Raw genomic sequence first — 27722 nt, forward strand, 5'->3', positions numbered from 1 at the left:
GCCCCACCAGGCGACATTGTCTGGTTTACGGGACTTGGAGAAGGCCAACTCTGTGAGACTTAACCGGCCACTGGGATTCATACGGCAGAAAGCTTTGATTGACCAAAGAGGACATAATCTATAGGCTCATCTAATTTTATTATTTACTTATTAATTGAACTTGTATGCCGCCCCTCTCCCTGGACTCAGTGCGGCTAATGATGATCATAACACATGGAAGGTTGCAACCTGGCATGAAAAAAGAGTAAATTGTAAAAGGATGAATTAATCAGGGAAGACAAAGGAAGGGAAGTAAAATAAAATGAGTGAGTGAGTGAGTGGGTGGGTGAGGGAAGGAGGGAGGGAGGGAGGAAGGAAGGAAGGTTGGTTTTTTGTTTGTAAAAGCAGGAAAAATAGATCTGCAATAGTTCTGAAAAAGGTGACCTGATTTTAGAGTGAAACTGATAAACAAATGCAAAGAAGTGAAGCAGAGATTTAATTCTGAATGCAAGGTCTAAAATGCATGTCAGAAACAATGAACCTATGACATCTATATTGCTGTGGATATGTATGAAAGTAGGAATCCACAGACAAAGGATGTAACTGGTACAATTTAAGCCTCTAAATCTCAATGTTATTCTGACAAAAATGGAAGGTATTTAGTTCCTTTCTTTTAAACTTCTGTTCAATGACAAGTCGCCCACAATGACGCCTGGGAGACACTGAATTCAAATAAATAAACAAGGAAAGAACCAAGAAAAACTTGTATAACAATTGGAAGAAAAGTGAATGAGCAGAGGAAAGGAAACAAAAGAAGGCAATGTAAAAAAAAGTTATTGGGACATTCAAGAACCAAAGAATGAAAAAGAATAGTGACTGTATAAAACAATACAATACATTAACCTCTTAACAGAAGGAATAAGACATAGAACTAAGGGGGGAAAAATATTGAACATTCTTGCAGCAGTGTGAAAAGAATTATACTGCAAGGTTCAGAATAAGTGTGGGAAGTATGAAAAGTGAGGCTTGTTGGAATTATGAAGTGAAAAAAGGTGAGAAAAATGCAGTAGGAAAAATGATGAAAAAAATATACCCTTGGCCAAGTGTGTGGATGAACTATTCAGGATGGTAAAACGGTTATTGCCAACCTTTTAACTGATTTGTACAAATCTATAGCAGACTGATTGAATATGGTGCAATTTCTGGTCACCATATTTGAGAAAATATGCAATACAAGTAGAAAGAGTATAAGACAGCAGCCAAAATTACCTGCGGGTCGAGGAACTTCCACAAAGTTAGAATATTGATAGTTCTTTAGCTTAGAAAAAGGTTAACTGAAAGGGACCTGACTGCATAAATCTATATGTGCCATGGAGAAAGTGAGCATGAAGAACATAGAAACATAGAAGTCTGACGGCAGAAAAAGACCTCGTGGTCCATCTAGTCTGCCCTTATACTATTTTCTGTATTTTATTTTAGGATGGATATATGTTTATCCCAAGCGTGTTTAAATTCAGTTACTGTGGATTTATCTACCACGTCTCCTGGAAGTTTGTTCCAAGGATCTACTACTCTTTCAGTAAAATAATATTTTCTCAGGTTGCTTTTGATCTGTAGTAGAACGGTTACAGGAATTTAGTATGTCTGGCTTAATGGAAAGAAGGACTAGGGGAGACATGATAGCAGTGTTCCAATATCTAAGGGGCTGCCACAAAGAAGAGAGGTGTGTGTCAACCTATTCTCCAAAGCAGTGTTTCCCAACCTTTTTTGAGTCGTGGCACATTATTCATATTTTCAAAATCCCGGGGAACACTGAAAGGGGGGGGGCGGGGCGGGGGGGAGGGCTAAAGAAAAGTTTGGACAAAAAAACCCTCTCTCTTCCTCCCTTTCGCTCTATTTCTCCCTCTTTCTCTTTTCCTTCCTTCCCTTCTTTCTCTCTCTCCATCCCTCTTTCTTTCTTTCTCTCTTTTTTGCTCTCTTTCTCTCTCCCTCCTTCCCTTCCTCTATGTCTTTCTCTCTCCTTTGCTCTCTCTCTCTCTCTGTCTCTCTTGCTATCTCTTTCTTGCTTTTCTCTCTCTCTTGCTCTCTCTCTCTCTTTCACTGTCTTGCTATATGTCTCTTTCTTTCTCTTTGCCTCTCTTGCTATCTCTCTTTCTTTCTCTTTCTCTCTTTCTCTCTCTCTGTCTCTCTTGCTATGTCTCTCTTTCTTTCTCTTTCTCTCTCTCTCTGTGCCTCTCTTGCTAAGTCTCTCTTTTTCTCTTGCTATGTCTCTCTTTCTTTTTCTCTCTCTCTGCCTCTCTTGCTATGTCTCTCTTTCTCTGCCTCTCTTTCTTGCTCTGTCTCTCTCTCTCTGCCTCTCTTGCTATGTCTCTCTTTCTCTCTCTCTCTTTCTCTGCCTCTCTTTCTTGCTCTGTCTCTTTCTCTGCCTCTCTTGCTATGTCTCTCTTTCTCTCTCTCTCTGCCTCTCTTATATGTCTCTCTTTCTTTCTCTCTCTCAGCTGACTGCAAGCGGGAGCCCTGACGGCGGCAGCTGGACGTGCTGCTGGACACCGTATATGCCAGGCCCGCAGCGCCAGCATGTACGACGTCTAGCAGCACGTCCAACCGCCACCGTCAGGGCTCCCGCTTGCAGTCAGCTGAGAGAGAGAGAGAGAGCGCTCCCTCTCGCCGTCGCCATCTCCCCACGACTGCCTGCGGCCACTGCGGCCGCCCCCGCCCCCCGCTCCCATCGCCAGTGCCCTCCCACCGGGCCACAAAGGAAACTTGCCGTCGACGCAGGAGAAGCTCCAGCTGGGCGGGGCGCTGCCGGTACTTCCGTCTTGGGGCTCCCGCTCGCAGCTGTCAACCGGCTCCTGCTCGATGCCGCGGTTTTCGGCGCTCTCCTGCTGGGTCCCAAAGAAGGAAGGCGGGGAAAAGGCGCAAAGAATAAAGCTCTCCTTCTTCCTGCCTTCCTTCTTTGGCGCCCAGCAGGAGAGCGCCGAAAACCGCGGCATCGAGCAGGAGGCGGAGGACAGCTGCGAGCGGGAGCCCCAGGATGGAAGTACCGGCAGCGCCCCGCCCAGCTGGAGCTTAGCGGCACACCTGGCCATGTCTCGCGGCACACCGGTGTGCCGCGGCACACCGGTTGGGAAACGCTGCTCCAAAGCATCTGAAGGCCGAACAAGAAGCAATGGATGGAAACTAATCAAGGAGAGAGAAAACCAAGAACTAAAGAGAGATTTCCTGACAGTTAGAACAATTAATCAGTGAGATGATCAGCCTCCAGAAGTTGTGGGAGGTGTTTAAGAAGAGATTGGACAACCATTTCTCTGAAATGGTATACGGTTTCCTGCCTGAGTAGGGGGTCAGACTAGAAGACCTCCAAGTTTCCAATGCTGTTATTTTGTTATAAGTTTTTCTTGCTCTCTAAAATACTAGAATGGACTGATTGGAGGGAAACACAGTTTGGAGACTCCCCCTTCCCCAAACTTCATCCAGCACATGAAGAACTTCTGAAATTCCTTATGACAAAACACAGCAATAGTCACCTAATTTGGCTGTTTTTAAAAGGGATCAGATGTACTATGTGTTGTGGTTGGATCACAGCCACTTCCTCTGATAGCAGATTTTGAACCAGAGGAGCCGGGTCCATCCGAGCATTGGAGACCTGTGTGGCTATCAGAGGATTCAGACAGTGAAGGGGAAGGAGAGATGAAAGCTGAAGTTTCTGGAAAGATAGAGGTGGAAACCCTTGCAATGCTTACGGGACCCAGGGGAAGAGCCTTCTCTGTGGCGGCCCCGACCCTCTGGAACCAACTCCCCCCAGAGATCAGAATTGCCCCCACCCTCCTTGCCTTTTGTAAGCTACTTAAAACCCACCTCTGCCGCCAGGCATGGGGGAATTAAGACTTTTTTCTCCCCCTAGGCCGTCACAACTGTATATATGGTATGCTTGTATGTATGTTTGGTTTTTATATATTAAGGGGTTTTAAATTTGCTTTTAGTATTGGATTTTATTGTACATTGTTTATGATTGTTGTTAGCCGCCACGAGTTTTCGGAGAGGGGCGGCATATAAATCCAATAAAACTTGAAACTTGAACTCCAGCTAGGGCCTTATCTGGGTCAGATGAGGAGGGGGTGATTAATGATCCAATTCTGAATGTGCGTGAGCGAAGGATTAGGGGGAGACAGGAACAGTTGCGCAGACGCAGGAGGAGATCTTCATCACAGCTGACAGTCATAGGGAATTCTGCATCGTGCATAAAAGGGGAGTCTTGTGGGAGTGTTCTTTGCAGGAGTTATCGTTTGTGGTTTAACAGAGAAAGAGAAACAGATCCAGAGTTTTCTTTAAACCAACTTCCCTGCTTTCTTGGAGAAACCCAGCCTTTGGAAAATTGCTTTATGAAAGACTGTAGCTATTGCAAAAATAGTGAATACCCTTGCTTCAGCCCAGTTCAGAGACATTATTTGCAAACCTTGGGGGGTTGGGGACATTTGTTATCGGCCTTGAAGATAACTCAGAGTCTTTGGCAGTAAACAGACATTCTTTCGCTGTAATTGTGGTTCTCAGTCAACTTGTTAATTAAATATATTTTTATGTTTCTCAAACTCCCGCCTGTGTTTTACTTTGACCTTAATTACTGCTCAGCTCTCACGTCATACAGAACACTATGTATATGAAGGATTAGCAACAGGCTGGAGGTAGTATGATCCAATAACAGGGAGTGGAAAAGTCTATGTCTCGATTCCTGCTTCCGGGTACCAGAAGCATTGTGTTAGTCATTGTGGGAAACAATTGTTGACTTGAGATAGGCCTTGGCCTTACCAACAGGGCATTTTTTAAATGCTCTTCGAATTTTTTAAAGCTTTTTCAGACTAGGAAGAATGGGTAACCAGGGAGACTCATAACACAGAAAATACTTTTTAACAGGAAATATTATCAGCTCTGAAATACAATAGAGGAAAAGTACAAAGAAATAATCACACAACCTGAGAATAAGGAAGAAAAACAGAAATCTCTCTCTCGATTGGCAATGTTTGAGAAATTATAAGAGCATTTTCATGCTCAGCATGAAAATGTACATGTATTATTGCATGGTTAATCTACATGCATGGAAAAATAAAAAATGTTAATTCTAAAATCTTGTCTCCTTTCCTATTTATTAAAATATTTAAGCCCCTCGCCCATTCCAACCATCATTTTTTGTAACTTTTTATTTTAAGATCTGGATATAACTCCATGGATATAGAATGAATGTTGAAAGCAGAAATATCTGAATTTAACTGTTACAAATGGATAATGAATTGTGCTCCGATTTGAAAGTCAAACAATCAACTGTGCCTCAAAATGGAAATATATTTTTTAAAAACTAACTATAGCACCCACTCATTACTTCAGAATTGTTGGAATGTAGCAGGCAGTGTTTGGAATCCATTGAAATTAATCCCCTTGGATTATGGCCTCTGAATATTTTATACTTACTTCTATGAGATGCTTGTGACGGTTAAATGGTAAGGGCTCTATAAGACTTTCTGGAATGGCTAAATCTTCAGTTTCTTTAAACCACAGACCAACCTAAAGCAAACAAATTTATTTATTTATTTATTGGATTTGTATGCTGCCCCTCTCCGTAGACTCGGGGTGGCTAACAACAGTAATAAAAAACATCATGCAAATGCAATACTAAAAACAACTAAAATACCCTTATTATAAAACTAAACATCCATACAAACAAACATACCATGCATAAATTATAAAGGCTTAGGGGGAAAGAATGTCTCAATTCCCCCATGCCTGATGACAGAGGTGGGTTATAAGGAGCTTACGAAAGGCAAAGAGGGTGGGGGCAATTCTAATCTCTGGGGGGAGTTGATTCCAGAGGGTCGGGGCCGCCACAGAGAAGGCTTTTCCCCTGGGCCCCGCCAAGCGACATTGTTTTGTTGACGGGACCCGGAGAAGGCCCACTCTGTGGGACCTAACCGGTCGCTGGGATTCGTGCGGCAGAAGGCGGTCTCGTAGATACCCTGGTCCGGTGCCATGAAGGACTTTATAGGTAATGACTAACACTTTGAATTGTGACTGGAAACTGATCGGCAACCAATGCAGACTGCGGAGTGTTGGTGTTACATGGGTATTTTTGGGAAAGCCCATGATAGCTCTCGCAGCTGCATTCTGCACGATCTGAAGTTTCCGAACACTTTTCAAAGGTAGCCCCATGTAGAGAGCATTACAGTAGTCGAGCCTCAAGGTGATGAGGGCATGAGTGACTGTGAGCAGTGACTCCCGGTCCAAATAGGGCCGCAACTGGTGCACCAGGCGAACCTGGGCAAACACCCCCCTCGCCACAGCTGAAAGATGAAAACCTTATCCTCTGAACTATGAATGTTGACAACATTTAAGTTTTTGAACTTTTCCACACTTCAAAAAATATGTGAAAATATGTCCTGGGAACACCATCAAGTTAGAAAGCTCCACTGAGACATTAGTTTTCAATAACATTATAGGAATTTCATTTTGAGAATTGATTCTTAAATATCAATTGGATGGATTTAGTATCTTGATTTGTTTTTTTAAAAAAAACACATTTGTTTTTTTCTCTCTCTCACCCCCATTTATCATTTCAAACATCGGAGGATGGGGTATGAGATGCCGAACCCAAAAATTGTTCTACCTAACTTCCTGTGTTGTTTCTGGAGTTTTTGGTTTGTTTTTTCTCTCTTTACCTATATGAAGCAAAATACCGCAAATCTGCGTAGGTGTGTATAAAACAGATCTACATTTCTTTGTGGGCTTATCATCCTGAATAGGGAATAAATCTTTTCCTGTTCCAAGATTTGAAGGGGAGCTGTTGCAGCTTCCATTTTTTTCCTGAAGACAGCTATTGAATGTTTTTTGAAAGTATGTACTGTATAAAGAAGGATAATGAATACAGACTGTGAGCTTATTGAATGTTTAATGTGGGGAAGTTTTACCACTTGATAAGCCTTTACCACATATTAAAATCCATGGTAAGAAACAACACCCACTCCATCCTTTATTGAAACGACATGACATTGCAAAACTTTTGGAGAAAGTCTTCCTATTTAGGACAGAATCTGTGGAAGGCAGCTATCTGAAATGCTACACTGTTATTATATAAATACCAGTATTTTAGGGCCTTTGTACTCATTGAATTTGAGACTCCTCCCAAAAATTCACAGGTACAAATTTCAGACACACACAGGTTTGAAAATTCAAAACAATGTTCTTTATAATGAAAAGTCACTTAAACTAAGCCCTCTTTTGGTATAGCAAAGAGCACTGTCTCCAAACAAACTGGTAATTGGTACAAGTCCCTTATCAGTTCTGTGATACTTAGCTTGCAGCTGTGAGGCAATTCACAGCCCTCCTGCTTTCACAAAGTGAAATACACTTTGCTCTGGTTTAGTTTCAAAGCGGGGAAAAATCAGCACACAAAAAGTCAAAGTCAGTAAAGCAGTCACGAAACACAAGGATCAGATGATCCTCCACAATGGCCAAACCCACAGGCTGCTCTTTATAGCAGCCTCACTAATTACCACAGCCCCACAAGTGGCCTCATTTTCTTTGATAATAATCTCTCAGTTGTTGTTGCCTATGCATCGCTCTCCGCATGCGTGGCTGTATCATTAACTCTTGTTCTGAATCCAAGGAGGAGCTAGATAATTGATCTCCTTCTGAGCTGTCTGCCACACTCTCCTCCTCCCTATCACTCATGTCTTCTTGGTCAGAGGAGCCTTCATCAGCAGATTCCACCGGGGGCAAAACAGGCCTGCAGCATGTGGATGTCTCCCCCACATCCACAGTCCTTGGGGCAGGAGCAGGGCCAGAGCTAACCACAACAAAGAATGTATGATATCATAATCACTATTGAATTCTATTGACAGCCTGAACATGTCCCTGCAGTTTTCCAGGAAAAAAATTGGAGGTGGATTTCTTTCTTCCTAGGTCTGAGCTTTGAGTCCAAGGCTGGATTTTGTACCTAAGGCAGGGCTAAAATTCAGAGATTCCTAGTTTCTAGCCTTGTGCCTTAAACATGAATCCAAACTGGCTTTCTAATTATATATTTAGAAATCCTTCCACTTTCATCCCAGCTTCATTGATTCCATGTGCCCCCTTTTTATCTTGTCCAACGCTAATATGATACGATTTGATTGAGCATCCCCATTAAATATAATGCACAAGAATAGGATTTTTGAACCCAAAAACTCAGGCCTTTTTGCATAAATATGTCAGCCCTTTATTCTTCCCCCTCTTTTTTACTTTTTTAGTACAGAATCCTCAAAAAAATTATGAATTCTTATATTCAAAGCAGAAAATAGCATATAGTCTTTTCATAGACTTCAGCTAAGCTAGGCGTACCAAACTTGATTTCATTGAGGGCCGTATCAGGATTGTGTTTTACCTCGGGCACTGGACATGGCCAGTTCAACATCATTCGTTTTGATGGCACCTGTGGTGGACTGAGCACTCTGCCAGTGAAAATGAGTTCCCAAGCCCCGTTTCCGGCTGCAATGGCCTCCTGCAACCCTTTGCCAGTGAAAACAGAGCTTGTGAGGTTCTGCATGTGGCCCTCCCAAGCTCAATTTTTATTTATTTATTTATTTATTGGATTTGTATGCCGCCCCTCTCCGGAGACTCGGGGCGGCTAACAACAGCAGTAAAACAGTATAACAAAATCCAATACTAAAAACAGTTAAAAACCCATTATATAAAAACCAATCATACATACAGACATACCATGCATAAAATTGTAAAGGCCTAGGGGGAAAGTGTATCTCAGTTCCCCCATGCCTGGCGGCAGAGGTGGGTTTTAAGCAGCTTACGAAAGGCAAGGAGGGTGGGGGCAATTCTAATCTCTGTGGGGAGTTGGTTCCAGAGGGTCGGGGCCGCCACAGAGAAGGCTCTTCCTCTGGGTCCCGCCAAGCGACATTGTTTGGTTGACGGGACCCGGAGAAGGCCCACTCTGTGGGACCTAACTGGTCGCTGGGATTTTTGCTGGCAGAGGCACTGTCGGGCACTGATGAGCCGGGGTGGCGCATCAGGTAGAGTGCTGTACTGCAGGCCACTGGAGCTGACTGTAGATCTGTAGGTCAGCAGTTCAAATCTCATCACCGGCTCAAGGCTGACTCAGCCTTCCATCCTTCCAAGGTAGGTAAAATGAGGACCCATATTTTGCGGAAAATATGCTGGCTCTGTTAAAAAGTGCTATTGTTAACATGTTGTAAGCCGCCCTGAGTCTAAGGAGAAAGACGGCATAAAAATCGAATAAATAAATAAATAAATAAATAAATAAATAAATAAATACTTCACCTTCATTCTTTCCAGGGCGCCCTTGAAGGCCAGATCTAAGCACCCCATGAAACAGATTCAGCCTATAGGCCTTGTGTTTGACACCCCTGAGCTAAGCAGTTAAACATGGACCAAGTATTCTCTCTCCCCTCCAATCTAAAATTCTCTCATGACATTTTAAGTGGCAAAAATAAATATTTCCTATGTTAACTGAATGGATCTGCAAAGGGAATGCAAAGCGATTCATTAACAGAGCATTGACAAATTTACCCAAATATTTAATCCCAACCATGGAACAATTTCCTCACATTAAATTCACACAACATATTTACTAAGTTGTAATTCTAGCACTATTTTTCCCCAATATAGTATTTTTTTTCTACCTGCTTTTATGGAGGAGGAGAGTTATGATATCATATATTACTGGAAAAGTAAGTTTTTGAGCACTGTAACTTTATGGTGGAACCTGGCTGAAGGCACAGAATATGCTAGCAACCACAGTTGGAGAAGTAATAGCTGTTTTGAGTGCCAAAGAGAAAACTGCTATGAAAGAATAAAAAGAACCAAAACAAAACAAACAAAAACAGAAGAAAACAACATTGAAGTCTCTCAAGGAAAAAGATTATAGTGTAGGAAATGATTATTTTAAAATCTTCAAATGAAGTTTCAAAGTTTGGTATAATAAATATACCAATCATGTATCTTTCAAACTTCATTGATGATAATGATGATTAATTGTTTTCTGAAGATTACTTGGCAAATGATGGCAGTTTAGAATCAATTTAAATTTTATTCAAAAGTCTATGAATTGTCCCGAATTAAGGGATTATGAAATGGTAAAAAGGAAGATTTTTAATGAATTGTCCAGAAACTGTTCTAATACAGTGTGCTTCCAAGCAGCGCTGCTATTTGTAAGATACATGTTGTAAACATGAATAATTCTATTTTTCAGTTGTTTTGACAAATCCTATTATTAAAGCTCCTAAAAGTAAAATATTTATTAGAGGGGGGAAAACTGCTGGTTTATTCCATAATCTCCATTTCACTTTTTAAGTCATGATATTTTATATTCTAATTTGAGCTACTTTAGTATTAATTGGAACTGCCACATCTACAAGTAAAATTTGGGCTTTTCTCAACTATTGTGATGTCTCAGCCTTTGTGAATGAGGAAGTACCATTCAATTTGTACATGAACTTTCAAAGCATTTTTTCAATCTTGCGATTGTATCAATATTTGAAGGCATCAGAACCATACTTTTTTTCTTTAAAAAATTCCAACATGCTGTCTTTCTCCCACTCATGTTTTGTCTCACAATCTGTCTAGACAATTTTGTATTATAGGCTACTTTTGATTCAGTCACATTCAAAATACTTTCCCGTTAAATATTTTTAGGACTTACTCTTTGCTTGCATTTATAATCATTTAAGCCTCTGACTTTATCCTCCAGTGTCTGCTTCAGTTGCAACAAATCATGACTACCCATTTTCCCGTTATATAAAACAGTTCTTATTACTTTTTGCATGTAATGCATGATATTGCCTATCTATTCTAAGGCATTTAAGTCCTCGTCTTATGACCTCAATTGAGCCCAAAATTTATGTTGTTCAGTGAGAAGTTTGTTAAGTGAGTTTTGCCCCATTTTACAACTTTTATTGATACATTTGTTAAGTGAATCACTGCAATTATTACGTTAGTGACATGGTTATTAAGTGAATCTGGTTTCTCTATTGACTTTGCTTGTCAAAAGTTCGCAAAAGGGGATCACCTGATCCTGGGATTTTACAACTGTCATAAATATGAGTTGGCTGTAAAGCATCTCAATGTGATGAGGATGCTGCAATGGTCATAAATGTGAAAAATGATCATTAGTCATTTTTTTTCAGTGCCGCTGTAACTTTGAGCAGTCACTAAATGCTCAGTTGTAAGTCGAGGACTACCTATAATGTCAAGTCAGTAATATTTGCTTGTTGTATTACAGGCCCAACCCAAATATTAAATGCTTTGATTGTATTATTATGAATCACTACAAATTCCAGAAAGATTCTGACTCATGTTGAAAGACGAAAGATGGTTTGGGTGTGCTAGTATGTGTTTACTTTAAAAGATCCAAATATTTGCAACTTTTCTCCATTATCAATCCTTTGATTTTAATGCCACTCCGTATTTTAATTCTTCCTGTGTATTCAATTTATCCTTTTTAGATTTCCCATGCTGTACATTTATCTCCACTGAAATTACATTTTTGATGTCATCACTGAAGATTTTAAAATGTAAATACAAATAACTTTATTTCTCTAGATGATTTTTAGAAATAGTTCATGTCAGGGCGAAGTCTTGCATAGAAACATAGAAGACTGACGGCAGAAAAAGACCTCATGATCCAACTAGTCTGCCCTTATACTATTTTCTGTATTTTATCTTAGGATGGATATATGTTTATCCCAGGCATGTTTAAATTCAGTTACTGTGGATTTACCAACCACGTCTGCTGGAAGTTTGTTCCAAGGATCTACTACTCTTTCAGTAAAATAATATTTTCTCCTGTTGCTTTTGATCTTTCCCCCAACTAATTTCAGATTGTGTCCCCTTGTTCTTGTGTTCACTTTCCTATTAAAAACACTTCCCTCTTGAACCTTATTTAACCCTTTAACTTATTTAAATGTTCGATCATGTCCCCCCTTTTCCTACTGTCCTCCAGACTATAGAGATTGAGTTCATGAAGTCTTTCCTGATACGTTTTATGCTTAAGACCTTCCACCATTCTTGTAGCCCGTCTTTGGACCCGTTCAATTTTGTCAATATCTTTTTGTAGGTGAGGTCTCCAGAACTGAACACAGTATTCCAAATGTGGTCTCACCAGCGCTCTATACAATGGGATCATAATCTCCCTCTTCTTGCTTGTTATACCTCTAGCTATGCAGCCAGTCTTCATGTGGAGTTAGAGAGTTCGGCCTGACACAACACAAGGGGGGATGGGAGGGGTAGTGAGTAGTCAGAGGGGAAAGTTACTAGACAAAACCAAAGATTCCTTTCTCCAAGCCAAGGCCATCGTTTGTTCTGCCTCAACTGAAGAGAAGAGGAAGTTGATAAGCCCCTGCACACAGACTGGCTCTCGTGATGAACTTGTGGGTGTGAAGGATGTAAGATGAACCTTAACCTAGGTCAGTGATGGCGAACCTATGGCACGGGTGCCACAGGTGGCACGCAGAGCCATATCTGCTAGCATGCGAGCTGCTGCCCTCGCTCAGCTCCAACGTGCATGTGCTTGCCAGTCAGCTGATTTTTTGGCTTGTACAGAGGCTCTGAGAGTGTGTTTTTGGCTTCCAGGGAGTCTCCAAGGGGATGGGGGAGGGCATTTTTACCCTCCCCCAGCTCCACAGATGCCTTTGGAGCCTAGGGAGGGCAAAACACGAGCCTACTGGGTCCACCAGAAGTTGGGAAACAGGCTGCTTCCTGCCTCCAGAGGGGGCAGTTTTTGCCCTCCACAGGCATTGAATTATGGGTGTGGGCACTTGTGCATGCGTTTAGCACACATTTTCGGCACCCAAGGAAAAAAAGGTTCACCATCACTGACCTAGGTGGAATTCTGGGAAAGATCAGAATCGGAATGACAATAGCGTAGCTAACATGGTTCTGTTAATAAATCAAGCTCTGATTGAGAGAATTGGACTGGGACTTGGTTTATTTCTCAGGTGCTATTTAGAACGCTGACAGTTCAATTATAATTATATAAACAAATTGGGGAAACTTACTCATCCCTGTCTTAGATAATTGGGAGCCCAGTGGGATTTTTAGTTCAAATGATCAGAATATTTTAAAGAGTGGAGACAAAGAGTCTCCTTCAAAAAGTGCTCTCGAGAGGAGGAATGTGCCATTGTGTTGTCTTACATGCTTAAAAGGACTGAGTATAGATTCTCTGATTGTATGCTACAGTACCACCACGCATCCGTTTGTTATGTATTAACTATACCTCAAGAACCGCATAGACTCTTGAGAACCTGACCTTGACTCTTTTGTCTTTCTAAAGAAATAGTGGGGAGGTATTTACAAGTCAGAATGAAACCTAAGGTAAAGGTAACATGAAGTTATTTAATGCAATAATTACATTGCGTGAAGCTGACTTCTATTCAGTTGTTTTCATTTTTTCACACGTATCAAAATATACCCACAGACACACAGACACACCGGCCCATGCTGAGCCACAAACCACATGTAAAGTACAATCTGATACATATTTACTAAGAAATATGTCTTACTGCATGCAATGAGATTTACCTCCTAAATCTATGCGCATAGCAGAGAGGTGTTGAAAAGCCACAACGATTAAAAAATGGAGGTGGGGTTAGCAGTTATGCTTGGAGAAGGATACTTTGACTAAGGTTGGCCAAAGTAAAATTGTGCTTGCACTGATGGGCACTGATTGTGACATGATTGTGGGACCCTCAGAGAGGGTCCACAACTTGGGCGTCCTTCTCGATCCACAGCTGACTTTAGAACACCATCTTTTGGCTGTGGCGAAGGGAACGTTTGCCCAGGTCCGCCTGGTGCACCAGTTGCGGCCCTATTTGGACAGGGAGTCACTCATACCTTTATCACCTCAAGGTTTGACTACTTCAATGCTCTCTACATGGGGCTACCTTTGAAGAGTGTTCAGAAACTTCAAATCATCCAAAATGCAACTGCGCAAGCAGTTATGGGCCTTTCAAGGTATACCCATATTTCACCATCACTCCGCGGACTGCATTGGCTGCCGATTAGTTTCTGGACACAATTCAAAGTGTTGGTTATGACCTATAAAGCCCTACATGGCATCGGACCAGATTACCTCCGAGACCGCCTTCTGCCATCAACCAGACAATGTTGGTTGGTGGGACCTAGGGGAAGAGCCTTCTCTGTGGGGGCTCCAGCCCTCTGGAATCAGCTCCCCCCTGGAGATTTGCACTGCCCCCACCTTCCTTGCCTTACAAAAAAATTTAAAGACTCATCTATGTCGCTAGGCCTGGAGTCATTAGATCTTCCCCCCTGACCAACAAGTGTTTTAGTGTGTTTCACGGAGTAAATGGTAATGAATGTTTTTAATTACATTGGAAATTTTAGGGTTTTTAATTATATTAATTGGATCTAGATGTATATTGTTATGTTTTCCTTGATATGTTGTGAGCCGCCCTGAGTCCCCGGAGAGGGGCGGCATACAAATCCAATTAATAAATAAAATAAACAAATCTCACAATATAGGCCTGGCTACCTGCTTATCTCATTGCTTTCAGTAAGATTCAGTCACAAACTCTTAAAAAAGGCAAATATAAAGGACTGGAACCTGATCATATTGTTCCTGGGTGACAAATCCAGTTCCTTCAGTATCCACGTCTTGAAATCTTTGTAATGTTTCAAGCAGTTCCGTTACAGAGGGAATAGGCCAAGGCTGGGAAGCTGCATGTAAGAATCTGCGCCAGTCCACTATGTCCAAATTCACAAGTAGGAATAATGATAGGCTCTGCAACTGTAACATAGAATTGCAAGCATGGAGATGAATGCATGATCACATATAGTAAAATGATTAGGAATGATTAGGACAGGATATTGATGCTGGACCTCAACTTTTTTGAATTCTCAGCAAGCCATGGAGGTTGGGAAACATGGGAAACAACAGATTTCAATTAGGTAAGTATATTACATACTTGAGAGCAGGGGTGGGCTACTGCCCAGACACGCAGAATCTAGCGGGGTAGCAAAAATAAAGCTCCACTCCAGAGCACCCAATTTGCACTGAAAGACGTTGAAAGAAAATGTAGGGCGTCCTGCACAAGCCATGCCCACAGTGTAGTAGTAAAAATTTTGGTAGCCCTTCACTGCTTGAGATTAATGTCAGCAGTCAAGGCTGAATTGAATACCCCTACCCCCCTCAATCGTTTTAATGTTATTTTAGGTTAATATAAAACTGATATTAAGTTTTCCAGCTTCACTGAGATAATTAAACATTTTATTTTATTTATTTATTTATTAGATTTGTATGCCGCCCCTCACCGTAGACTCGGGGCGGCTCACAGCATACAATGAAACAATTCATAACAAATCTAATAAATTTAAAAAAACTTTTAAAAAACCCATTGTTAAAACAGACATACACACAAACATACCATACATAAACTGTATAGCCTGGGGGGGGGGGGTGTTGCCTCAATTCCCCCATGCCTGAAGGCAGAGGTGGGTTTTAAGGAATTTACGAAAGGCAAGGAGGGTGGGGGCAGTTCTAATCTCTGGAGGGAGCTGGTGCCAGAGAGTTGGGGCCACCACAGAGAAGGCTCTTCCCCTGGGAACCGCCAGACGAATGAACTCTCTTTTAAATGCTTTCTCCCCACAATCTCTCAGCAGCTGGACTGAGGTACATTTCTAAGATAAATACTCCTATGACTTTCTTGTAGCTTCCCATAATTACTCCCTGTCATCCCCAATACCCAATAAAAACTTTTTTTCTCTCAAAGCAACAGAATACTTCATTCTTTTAAAATGTAAGATGACTGGGTTTTCTCTCTTCACCATGTAATAGTTATGGCAGAGTTTCTTCACATGGCAATTTTAAGATGTATGGACTTCAACTCCCAGAGTTCTCCAGTCTGTAGGCGTGTACTTCTGGTCTTAGAATTTCCCAGTGAGCAAGTCCAAATTTTTAAAGTTGCCAAATTGAGAAGTGTTGACTGAGGGTTAGCTGGTACTCAGGTGACCTAGACTCTCCATGGTCACTCTCAATCATGGAAGCTCACTTGATAACATTGGGCTGGTCATTTTTCTTCAGTCCAATTAATCTTACAGGATAATTGTGAGGAACAGTAGTATAAGAACAAAAAGCAGGATATAAATCAATAAATAACACACATAAATATGAAAGCAATCCCTGTGTTAAATTTCACTTGGCCTTGAAGGCAGGGATGGCTTGTCCTCAATATGAAACAAATCTAAGAAATTCATTCATTCATTCATTCATTCATTCATTCATTCATTCATTCATTCATTCATTCATTCATTCATTCATTCGACTTTTATGCTGTCCAATAGAAACATAGAAACATAGAAGACTGACGGCAGAAAAAGACCTCATGGTCCATCTAGTCTGCCCTTATACTATTTCCTGTATTTTATCTTAGGATGGATATATGTTTATCCCAGGCATGTTTAAATTCAGTTACTGTGGATTTACCAACCACGTCTGCTGGAAGTTTGTTCCAAGGATCTACTACTCTTTCAGTGAAATAATATTTCCTCATGTTGCTTTTGATCTTTCCCCCAACTAACTTCAGATTGTGCCCCCTTGTTCTTGTGTTCACTTTCCTATTAAAAACACTTCCTTCCTGAACCTTATTTAACCCTTTAACATATTTAAATGTTTCGATCATGTCCCCCCTTTTCCTTCTGTCCTCCAGACTATACAGATTGAGTTCATTAAGTCTTTCCTGATACGTTTTATGCTTAAGACCTTCCACCATTCTTGTAGCCCGTCTTTGGACACGTTCAATTTTGTCAATATCTTTTTGTAGGTGAGGTCTTCAGAACTGAACACAGTACTCCAAATGTGGTCTCACCAGCGCTCTATATAAGGGGATCACAATCTCCCTCTTCCTGCTTGTTATACCTCTAGCTATGCAGCCAAGCATCCTACTTTCTTTTTCCTACTGCCCGACCACACTGCTCACCCATTTTGAGACTGTCAGAAATCACTACCCCAAAATCCTTCTCTTCTGAAGTTTTTGCTAACATAGAACTGCCAATGCAATACTCAGATTGAGGATTCCTTTTCCCCAAGTGCATTATTTTACACTCAGGGCGGCTTCCAGAAATACTCAAAATGATTTAACTGATTAACACTTCCATACATACAGATAAGCAAGCTCCCTTTATAAATTGCTAGCATCCATCCAAGCATCCTTCTAAAACTCTTAACCCCTAGATTTTGTAATTCAACCACTTAGCAATACATTCAAGTAAAAAACTGAAGCAACATCACATACACTAGGGATGTCCATAGGGATGGTCAAGCTGGCAGTCCTATCTTTATAATTATGGTCTCCGTATTGACCTTTTAGACTTTTCCCTTACAAGTGCCTTGATGGATACTTACATCATACATATTGAGATGTAGCCAGGCATCAGGAAGCATGTTGGACCCAAGATTCAGAGTGATCAAATCATACAAAATATCTATGAATGTTTTGCTTGGCATTAAACCTAGGCAAATAAGAAAAAAAGAGGAGGAATGGGTCAAAATGGAGTTAACATTAAAAAAAAATCAATTACATTTCACTACCTAATAGGTACAGTACATGGCGTATTTCCCTATCTTTCCTAATTATTCTATATATGTACAAAGGCTTAAATTTATATATACTGTAATTGTGCAATGATGTACATTTCAATTTCTTTACACTATGCAAACAAAGCTGTGGAGCAATTATGCATGATCCAAGAGAAAACAAAAGGAGTAGCCTGCTCCTTCTTTATTCAGAACAGTGGCTAATAGTCTACTCCATTAACGAACAACTGGAACATAACTGGTTTCCAAATTGGAGTTGAAAAAAAGAACATTTAGCACAGCATCAGTGGTAAATGTGGGGTTTGCACTGCCTTCACTAGCACTGATGTTGTACCTTAGTTGAGTAGTGAGATGTCTGTAAGCAAGCAACCAACCAAGATCAGAAAACACCAAGGGTTACACAATTGAATCCTGAGCTAAATACAGTGATACCTTGTCTTACAAACTTAATTGGTTCCGGGACAAGGTTCTTAAGGTGAAAAGTTTGTAAGACGAAACAATGTTTCCCATAGGAATCAATGGAAAAGCAATTAATGAGTGCAAGCTCAAAATTCACCCCTTTTGCCAACCGAAGCGCTCGTTTTTGCGCTGCTGGGATTCCCCTGAGGCTCCCCTCCATGGGAAACCCCACCTACGGACTTCTGTGTTTTTGTAATGCTGCAGGGGAATCCCAGCATCGCAAAAACGAGCGCTTCACTGGCAATGGAACTCCGAAGGTGGGGTTTCCCAGCGAAGGGAGCATCAGTGAAATCGCAGCATCACAAAAACACCGAAACCCCACCTCCGGACCTCTGTGTTTTTGCGATGCTGCGATTTCACTGAGGTTCCCCTCGCTGGGAAACCCCACCTCCGGACTTCCGTTGCCAGCGAAGTGCCCATTTTTGCGCTGCTGGGATTCCCCTGTGCTGCTGGGATTCCTCTGCAGTCCAGAGGTGGGGTTTCCTATGTAGGGGAGCCTCAGGGGAATCCCAGCAGCGCAAAAACGGGTGCTTTGCTGGCAACGGAAGTCCGGAGGTAGGGTATCCCAGCAGCAGCGGTGGGTTTGTAAGGTGAAAATAGTTTGTAAGAAGAGGCAAAAAAATCTTAAACCCTGGGTTTGTATCTCGAAAAGTTTGAATGACGAGGCGTTTGTAAGACGAGGTATCATTGTATTTTCTTTTCTATTGAAGCATTACTACATGCAAATAATACTTCTGCTACAGCACAGGTTATCAATGGGTTTGAGTGTAATTCAAGGTGTCGGTTATCATTTATAAAGATCTACATTGCATAAGAACTAGATAATTAAGAGGTTTTCTTGTCTCCTGTAGTGTCTCTCTTGCATGGCTTCCTTTGGGTTCCATGAAATCATCATTGTCACCTACTGTGAGCCAGGAAGAAAGCCTTTTCAGTCACTGCCTCCCCTAGAGACCAACAGCTTCCTTGCCTTCAAGTGAGTCTCACTCAGTGATGGGCTGCCAAAATTTTTACTACCAGATTGTGGGTGTGGCTTATTTTGTGGGTGTGGTTTGATGGTCATTTGACTGGGTAGGGGTAACTTGCCGGCCACGTGACCAGGTGGGAGTGGCTTGGCAATAATGTGACCAGGGTGGTGGTGGCTTAAAGGACATGTGACTGGGTGGGAGTGGCTTACCGACCAAGATAAGTTTTCAAATAAGTGCTTGGACTCTATTTCAGTTAATTAAGTCACATTATTTAAATAGCCACAAAAAGGACAAATGATAGACAGCATTATTTGTTGAGGAGCACAGTAACATTTTAAGGTTTTGTATTGAACCCACAAAGATAACAGAATAGCCAAGTAGCTCAATTTTCTTGAATTGCTATAAAAGTTCAGTTAAAATGATTTAAATGATTTAAGCGTTTACGGATAAAACATACCATTTAATTGTTTCCTATTTTAAAAGTAATTAAGGATCATACTAAGGTACTAGAGAAGGAAGGACAATAAAAAAACTATTAAGTATTCAATAAATAGTGCATAAACTTACTACTCCCACTGCGTCCGTCCATCCGTCCGTCCCCCCCATGGGGGAAGCCGCCCATTAATGGTCCCTCCCCAAAAGATCTTGTTTTTGGCAAGATCTTTTTAACTTTACGAAGCTACTCAGAGTCATTCTAGAGTTGAGTGGCCTAGAAATCTGACAAATAAATGCATTTTTATGTTGTTGTCTTCACACACCTGGATCAAATTTGTATTCCAAAGAGAATCCCTTGGTGGAAGAGCACAGGAAGCAGAGACCCAAGGAGATCTATGCAAGTTATGATCTATGCAAATTTATATTCGTTTCATTTTTGCTTTTACTTTACATTTGCCTTCTCACTTACAAATGACTCTGATTCTTATCCCAACCAGGGAAAGAATTTCTCCTTCTGCGGATGCTATTTTAAACACAACAAATATTCGTGCCATGTCTAAATTCTACAAACTCTCTTTCCATGAGCAAATTAGTTAACTACGCATGCACTTGATGATTGCAAGGATCTATTTCTACGGTTGCAGCTGCAAAATCTGAAAGCATTAAGAAAGTTGAAGTTATGCAAATACTGTGGTACCTTCTGAAGTCAGGTGGATTTAAGCTTTTATCCAGGGAGCATAGGACATATCCATGGTTTGTATGGGAGAGAGACAGAGAGATAGCTTCCTCAAGTTATTGCAAACATAATTACTCCTGCATTGGGCTTTTTGAGCTTTTTAAATTATCTGCTGTACATTTCTAATCCCCTTTTGTTATTTTATGTTGATTTTTTAAAAAGCTTTGAGAACTATTTGCAATTAAAATGTTGCATCTTCCTTTTATAAAAAGCTGCTCCTTCTCAGCACCAACACGCATTCAAACAGTTCAAATCCATGTAGAATATTCAAATAAATGAACCAATTGGCTGAACAACAATAACAATTCTTTCATATTGGGAGATCAAATTATCAAGGTATGATGCAAAGTGTAAAGGACATTAATATGCTCTGGAAAGCACCTACATTGCAAGACATTTCATTTACAGAAGAAGGAAAAGTAGTAAGAATAGCAATAATTATTTCTCCCTTTCAGCCATGACCCAAATATACATACTGTATAGTTGGAATGCAGAATAGCATGCATTTCAAAGAAATTTATTTCTATTCTTCAGTGTCTTGTTAGAGGCAAAATGTTTGGAAATTTCTACAATGCATTTTTGTACTTTACAACACCATATCTGAAAATAGTATTTCTAACAATATTGGATTTTACTTCCTATCATTCTTTATAATCTGTTCTACAGAGAGGCCATGGGCAATATCTAATTTTTCAATATGAAAACTATTCAACTTTTTAAAAGACATCTGTTCCAAAGTCATATTGATTTCATTTCCCAAAAATCTATACACATATTTTATTAATTTTATAAAACAAATTATACTCAAATGCTGAAATATCCTATACTAAATGGTTACAAAGTGTTATTAGTAAAATTAAAGTATTGTCCATAATCCCACATCAGTTTTACCCTAATATTTCTGCAGGCTACTTTATTTCTAGTTGTTTTACAAAGGCTTAAAACTTTGAGTAAGCAATTATTTTCAAAAAAAAATCTCCAGAGTTATGGAGTAGAAATATTTTATAAAGTCTTTAATTGTTACATGTACTTTTCCCTGGAAAGTCCTTACCTTAACAAACACACATGTCTTTTCCTATTCAAATATCTTTAAATCATTATGCATGAGATCTTTTATATGCAGATGTATGTATATTTATCTCTCTCTCTCTAGGTGGGATGGATAGATGGATGGTTTATTTTTACAATTAATTAAAAGTTGTGATTTTTTTATATGATGAAAAATATATGATCTCTAGGTGGAACCTTCAAACATTCCATTCTCACAGCTGAAACTACTGGGTCTTAAGCAGGGGTGAAATCCTCTGAGGTCTGCTACTGGTTTAATAATAATAATAATAATAATAATAATAATAATAATAATAATAATAATAATAATAATAATAATAATAATAATAAAAAAAATTAGATTTGCATGCCGTCCCTCTCCGAAGACTATTTGCTTTGCACACTACACATATAGTACATGCATGCTGTAGGCACTATCATAAAACACTGAAAAAGGAGCATTTTGAAGCCACCAGTCTGCCATGGTAAGTAGAACAGCAAGGGGAGGGGATCAGCTGTGCCGCCTGATTTAGATTAGCTAGAAAGCAGGAAATCCTGCTTTCTAGCTAATCTGAATTGCACGACACAGTTGATTATCGCACAGCTGATCGTCGGATATACCGGTTCGCCCGAAACAGTAGCATTTTTTAAACTACCGGTTGGGGCGAATTATTATTATTATTATTATTATTATTATTATTATTATTATTATTATTATTATTTATTGGATTTGTATGCCGCCCCTCTCTGCAGACTCGGGGCGGCTAACAACAGTGGTAAAACAACATGAACAATCCAATGAATAAAAACAACTAAAAAACCCTTATTATAAAAAATCAAACATACACACAAACATACCATGCATAACTTGTAGTAGCCTAGGGGGAAAGGATAACTTAACTCCCCCATGCCTGGCGACAAAGGTGAGTCTTAAGTAATTTGCGAAAGACAAGGAGGGTGGGGGCCGTTCTAATCTCTGGGGGGAGTTGGTTCCAGAGGGCCGGGGCCGCCACAGAGGAGGCTCTTCCCCTGGGGCCCACCAAACGACATTGTTTGGTCGACGGGACCCGGAGAAGGCCAAATCTGTGGGGCTTTATCGGCCGCTGGGATTCGTGCGGTAGAAGGCGGTTCCGGATGTATTCTAGCCCAATGCCATGTAGGGCTTTAAAGGTCGTTACCAACACTTTGAATTGTGACCGGAAACCGATCGGCAGCCAGTGCAGTCCAAACTGATAGTATTTTACCTCTGGTTTTAATACTCATGAAAAAAACAATTTGATGGTGATGGAGGCAGACACAAAAGTGAGGCGGGAAAAGTGAGAGGGGCAGGATTTCTCTTATACTGCCAGTAAAACTATCAACAATATATGTAGCAATCAACAATTTGATGCAAATTTATGATTCCTCAAATTATCACACATTAATATAAAAGTAGAGTGGTCCCATAGTTGTCTCACATACTTTTGATTGCAATCTTATAACTAGTTTAGTTCTAGGACTGGTTTATTTCTTTTTTTTGGGGGGGGGGGAGAGATAACTAAATAAAGAAAATCTGAAATGGTCCAGTTAACCTGGGAAAGTTGGGTTCTTGCCAGCCTTCTCAGGTAAACCAGACAAGAAATATAACTAGTTGAGCTAATGATACTTAATTATAAGGCTACATTGACAGAATCATGCAAGTCTGAAGGCATAAGGTCCTGCTGCCATTTTTAACCACTTGATCAGGCATATCCCTTCTATGTTCTTCCTCTAGACCAGTGATGGCGAATCCATGGCACGGGTGCCACAGGTGGCATGCAGAGCCATATCTGCTGGCATGCAAGCCATTGCCCTAGCTCAGCTCCAACGTGCATACGTGTGCCAGGCAGCTGATTTTTGGCTCGCAATGAGGCTCTGGGAAAGCATTTTTGGCTTCCAGAGAGCCTCCAGGGGGATAGGGGAGGGTGTTTTTACCCTCCCCTGGCTCTAGGGAAGCCTTTGGAGCCTGGGGAGGGCAAAACCAAGCATACTGGGCCCACCAGAAGTTGGGAAATAGGCCATTTCCGGCCTGCAGAGGGGCCTCCGGGAGGGCAGGTAAGCTGTTTTCGCCCTCCCTAGCCATTAAACTATGGGTGTGGGCACTCGTCCATGCACGATAACACGCGCACACCCTCTTTTGGCACCCGAGGAAAAAAAGGTTCGCCATTACTGCTCTAGACTGTCTTTCTCTTGTCTGATCACTTCTTAAGTATCTCTTCCCCTCCTCCTTTGATGTCATTCTCACATATATCGGCCTTAGCAACTTTAGAAAGTGTCGTATCTCATGAGGTGGGAAAGTCAAAGTTGCTAGAAAAGCATTCATAGAAACATAGAAACATAGAAGTCTGACGGCAGAAAAAGACCTCATGGTCCATTAGTCTGTCCTTATACTATTTCCTGTATTTTATCTTAGGATGGACAAACGTTTATCCCAGGCATGTTTAAATTCAGTTACTGTGGATTTATCTACCACGTCTGCTGGAAGTTTGTTCCAAGGATCTACTACTCTTTCAGTAAAATAATATTTTCTCATGTTGCTTTTGATCTTTCCCCCAACTAACTTCAGATTGTGTCCCCTTGTTCTTGTGTTCACTTTCCTATTAAAAACACTTCCCTCCTGAACCCTATTTAACCCTTTAACATATTTAAATGTTTCGATCATGTCCTCCCTTTTCCTTCTGTCCTCCAGACTATACAGATTGAGTTCATTAAGTCTTTCCTGATAAGTTTTATGCTTAAGACCTTCCACCATTCTTGTAGCCCGTCTTTGGACCCGTTCAATTTTGTCAATATCTTTTTGTAGGTGAGGTCTCCAGAACTGAGCACATTATTCCAAATGTGGTCTCACCAGCATTCTATATAGCGGGATCATAATCTCCCTCTTCCTGCTTGTTATACCTCTAGCTATGCAGCCAAGCATCCTACTTGCTTTCCCTACCGCCTGACTGCACTGTTCACCCATTTTGAGACTGTCAAACATGATTTACAAACAAACATGTTTTGCATCTGAGATGCACAAGTGAGAAAATGCATTAAACTGAGACAGAAATAATGTTGCACATCTAATCGCTTCCAAATGAACTTTCTCTTTCCCATTCGGAATCAGATGAAGACTCGGAATTCTCAAGAGGAGATAATCCAACTGGAATCCCACTAGGGTTCCACTGATTAGCTTGCAGCTTTCTGTTCCTTTGCCAAGAAACATTCCACAACTGAACAGCTTTCTGGGGATCAAATTTTTTGATCTTGGGAGAATTCAGCTGAATGACCATGAGATCCGTCACGCTTTCAAACATGAGTTTGGAACGCAGTCTCATCATCGTCAGCTTCAGTTGACCAAAGCCCCGTGCTGCTTCGCTGGAACTTGCTGGCAGTGTCAATAGAAGGTCAATAAGGGCCAAAACGTTTGGATATTTATGAAAAAAATCTCGGTTTACCAAATCCCATGTTAAGCTCTGGATGTTTTCATATCTAGAAAAGATAATGCTTATTACTAAACATGCTCCTTTTGCTAATGTAGCAGTAAAAAAAACCCTTGGATTTAAGACAACATGCTTATTACCTATTATATAGCTCAGCTTTTAACATATTCCATTCCGTTTCAATTTCGTCCACTTTCACTTTGGCCCATTCTAGGACAGGCTTATAATGCCGGATCAATAGAGATACTTCCGTCTCACCAAATTCTATAAGAACAGTCATATTAATTAAAGCCGCCCACAACTTTCAGAAAAGAATCATTTATTAGCCACTGTGGGGTGCTTTCTGTACCTTGCTTGAATTTGTCTGGCCATAGTTTAAAGCTTCCAATGGCGCTTGCCATCAAAACATCTTCACTAGCATCACAAAAACAATCTCGCAGCTGGTTCAAGAGACTGCTCAATAATTCTAATCGGGTTGCTGAAATATTTCCATCTCCCCCAAGAGGGTAACCATGAAAACATGTGATCGTCTCCACCAGCCGTTCTCGTGGCCCTGATCTGAAGGGAGAAACATGATGCTTAAGCACTTAAACTCTCTCTTTTCAATTCAGACATGCTTAAATATGTTCTGTCGGGCTCTCGGGTAGACTCCTCCCAAAAATTCACAGGTACAAATTTCAGACACGCACACGTTTGAAAATTCAAAACAAAGTTCCTTATAATGAAAATTCACTTAAACCAAGCCCTCTTTTGGTATAGCAAAGAGCACTCATCTCCAAACAAACTGGTAATTTGTACAAGTCCCTTATCAGTTCTGTGATACTTAGCTTGCAGCTGTGAGGTAATTCACAGTCCTCCTGCTTTCACAAAGTGAAATACACTTTGCTCTGGTTTAGTTTCAAATCAGCACACAAAAGGTCGAAGTCATTAAAGCAGGCACGAAACACAACGATCAGATAATCCTCCACAATGGCCAAACCCACCTCACTAATTACCACAGCCCCACCCAACCACAGGTGGCCTCATTTTCTTTGATAATAATCTCTCAGTTGTTGTTGCCTATGCATCGCTCTCTGCATGCGTGGCTCTATCATTAACTCTTGTTCTGAATCCAAGGAGGAGCTAGATAATTGATCTCCTTCTGAGCTGTCTGCCACACTCTCCTCCTCCCTGTCACTCATGTCTTCTTTGTCAGAGGAGCCTTCATCATCAGATTCCACCAGGGGCAAAACAGGCCTGCAGCATGTGGATGTCTCCCCCACATCCACAGTCCTTGGGGCAAGAGCTGGGCCAGAGCTAACCACAACAAAATATATGCAGTAATTGTTAATATCCAACCTTTTTTGATACATTTGGAGTATCTCCAATGTTGACTGAATCGTAGCAAAGACGTCTGCAATGGAAGTGTTTGGATTGTGGGCAACACGAGACAGAATGTTGAGGACACTAATGACATCTAATAGGAAGTGAGAAAATTTAACTATGTCTGCTTTTAGAAGAAAGGTCAAGAGCTCTTGGGCTTTCTGTTGATCTGAGCAGTCTGATTCTTCTCCCATCTGGAACTCAACATGAAAAACAAGGTGTTAAAACACTGACAGTTTTTCAGTTGCTACTCAAATCCTTTAGTTTCAAAAAAGCATTTACCTTACTCATGTGTAGGACCATTGCTGGATAACCTTTCAGAAGGATCTGAAGAGCTGTCTGTAAGCGAAGAAACCATTGGGAGCCACCAATCCGCGAAGGAACCACTGGTGTCACGTTATGGGCTTCACAAATTAGCTTCAGGTTGTTCTTATTCATTGGAGAGTCACGATAAAAATGGTACAACTTTTTTAATAGATCCGTAAGTATATTGAAGAGTGGAGCGTTCTTCAGCGCCATCTTGTAGGCCGTTTCAAGATGGTGGACAAGACAATGGATGCTCTGAATACACGGCTGGATGTCCTTCAACAGTTTAGCTACTCCATTTTCTCCCACCATAACATCTCTGCCATCACTGCCAAAGCCAACCAGTTTTCTTGCCCAGTCATGGGTTGGCAAGTTGACCTTCAGATTGGTTTGCAAAGTTTTTAAAATGGCATTTTTCACCGTCAAAGCGTCGTACAGGTCTATGTGCTGAATTCCAACAATGGGGCAGTGGATTTTCCCTCGATGTGCAAACTGTATATACACAAGGGCTGCTTCTGTTGCTCCACTGTCCGTAATGCCATCGCTAATGAGAGAGAAGAACTTGCATGTTTCTAACTTCTCTTTCAAGGCTTTTCTTTCCACTTCGGCAATGAAATGAATAAAGATTCTGGCTGCTTTGTCATTTCTGAAAATGGAACCAATGTTCACCCCCTTCATGTAATCCAGTTTACTTATCCAGTCCAGGTCTGTGAAGGGGCGTCCGGTTTTGGCAATGGCATGGCACGTTCTAAAGAGGTTTTCCATTTTTCCCAAAGTCGTTTTACTCACGTTCTTTAACATATGCCGAGTGGTACCTGAGTCTGGGGTAGAACTACTCGCTGCTTCCATACAGGAAGCCCATGCATGAGCTTCGCTGTTATGATGGTCATCAACTAAGTCCAGAATAAAATCATCAGTCCCAGAGCAAAAATTGTGTCTCTTCTCCCCTAAGTCTACATTATGTTTCCGACACAGAGCACAGTACATAATGCCTTTGTCACTGTCATATTTTAACCACGTATACTTCAACAGCCAGATGTTTGGAAACTTCTTTGAATGGTTTTGTTTGCCTGGAGTTGCATTCTTTCTTTTAAGTTGCTTCAGTGCTGCTATGGCTATAAATATTTCACAATTTTTTAAACACAATTTCAATATAACTATTATTTTGAGCTACAGTTATTGATTATTCCAAACTATAGACGTTCAGCTACTGTATTTGTTACAAAACAATAAATGTGAGGCATCTGAAAATTTCATTTTTCCCCCTTCCATAACCCAAATTTAGTGCAAAGATATATGCTGAATTTTGTATTGACCAGATTACATATGTGAAGCTGAAATCTTATCTTCCCACAAAATTATGCAAAAGATATTAAAAATAAATATAAATAAAT

The 27722-nt window shown here is 40.8% G+C and overlaps 2 protein-coding genes across 8 annotated transcripts in view; both read right to left on the reverse strand.

Moving 5' to 3' along the window:
- SPEF2 (sperm flagellar 2) overlaps positions 1-27722 on the reverse strand; it is a 169819-nt gene that overhangs the window by 26214 nt on the left and 115883 nt on the right. For 4 of the 7 annotated variants that reach the window (XM_070743453.1, XM_070743450.1, XM_070743446.1 and 1 more), the window contains 3 exons: positions 17387-17493; positions 14591-14773; positions 5443-5535 (listed from right to left, as the gene is read on the reverse strand). In XM_070743453.1, the coding sequence (XP_070599554.1) occupies positions 5443-5535; positions 14591-14773; positions 17387-17493 (383 nt within the window). The remainder of the gene's footprint in view (positions 1-5442; positions 5536-14590; positions 14774-17386; positions 17494-27722) is intronic. The other 3 variants (XM_070743449.1, XM_070743451.1, XM_070743448.1) reach the window with 1 other exon arrangement.
- On the reverse strand, positions 24240-27315 carry LOC139163261 (zinc finger protein 862-like). The gene is made up of 5 exons (XM_070744214.1): positions 26305-27315; positions 25999-26216; positions 25010-25218; positions 24801-24924; positions 24240-24709 (listed from the first exon to the last, which is right to left on the reverse strand). Exons 1-5 carry the CDS (start codon positions 27313-27315, stop codon positions 24301-24303), a joined length of 1971 nt encoding a protein of 656 aa, XP_070600315.1. The 3' UTR covers positions 24240-24300.

The sequence above is a fragment of the Erythrolamprus reginae genome, chromosome 2 (assembly GCF_031021105.1).
Source record: "Erythrolamprus reginae isolate rEryReg1 chromosome 2, rEryReg1.hap1, whole genome shotgun sequence".
NCBI lineage: Eukaryota > Metazoa > Chordata > Lepidosauria > Squamata > Dipsadidae > Erythrolamprus > Erythrolamprus reginae.

Bases quoted from the DNA above. Each gene is read 5' to 3' on its own strand.
- LOC139163261 (XM_070744214.1), bottom strand. From the start codon at position 27,315: ATGTACTGTGCTCTGTGTCGGAAACATAATGTAGACTTAGGGGAGAAG. The intron at 26,217-26,304 runs GTAAATGCTTTT...GTTGAGTTCCAG, and splicing joins TGGTCCTACACATGAGTAAG to ATGGGAGAAGAATCAGACTG. The intron at 24,925-25,009 runs GTACAGAAAGCA...CTGTTCTTATAG, and splicing joins GCCAGACAAATTCAAGCAAG to AATTTGGTGAGACGGAAGTA.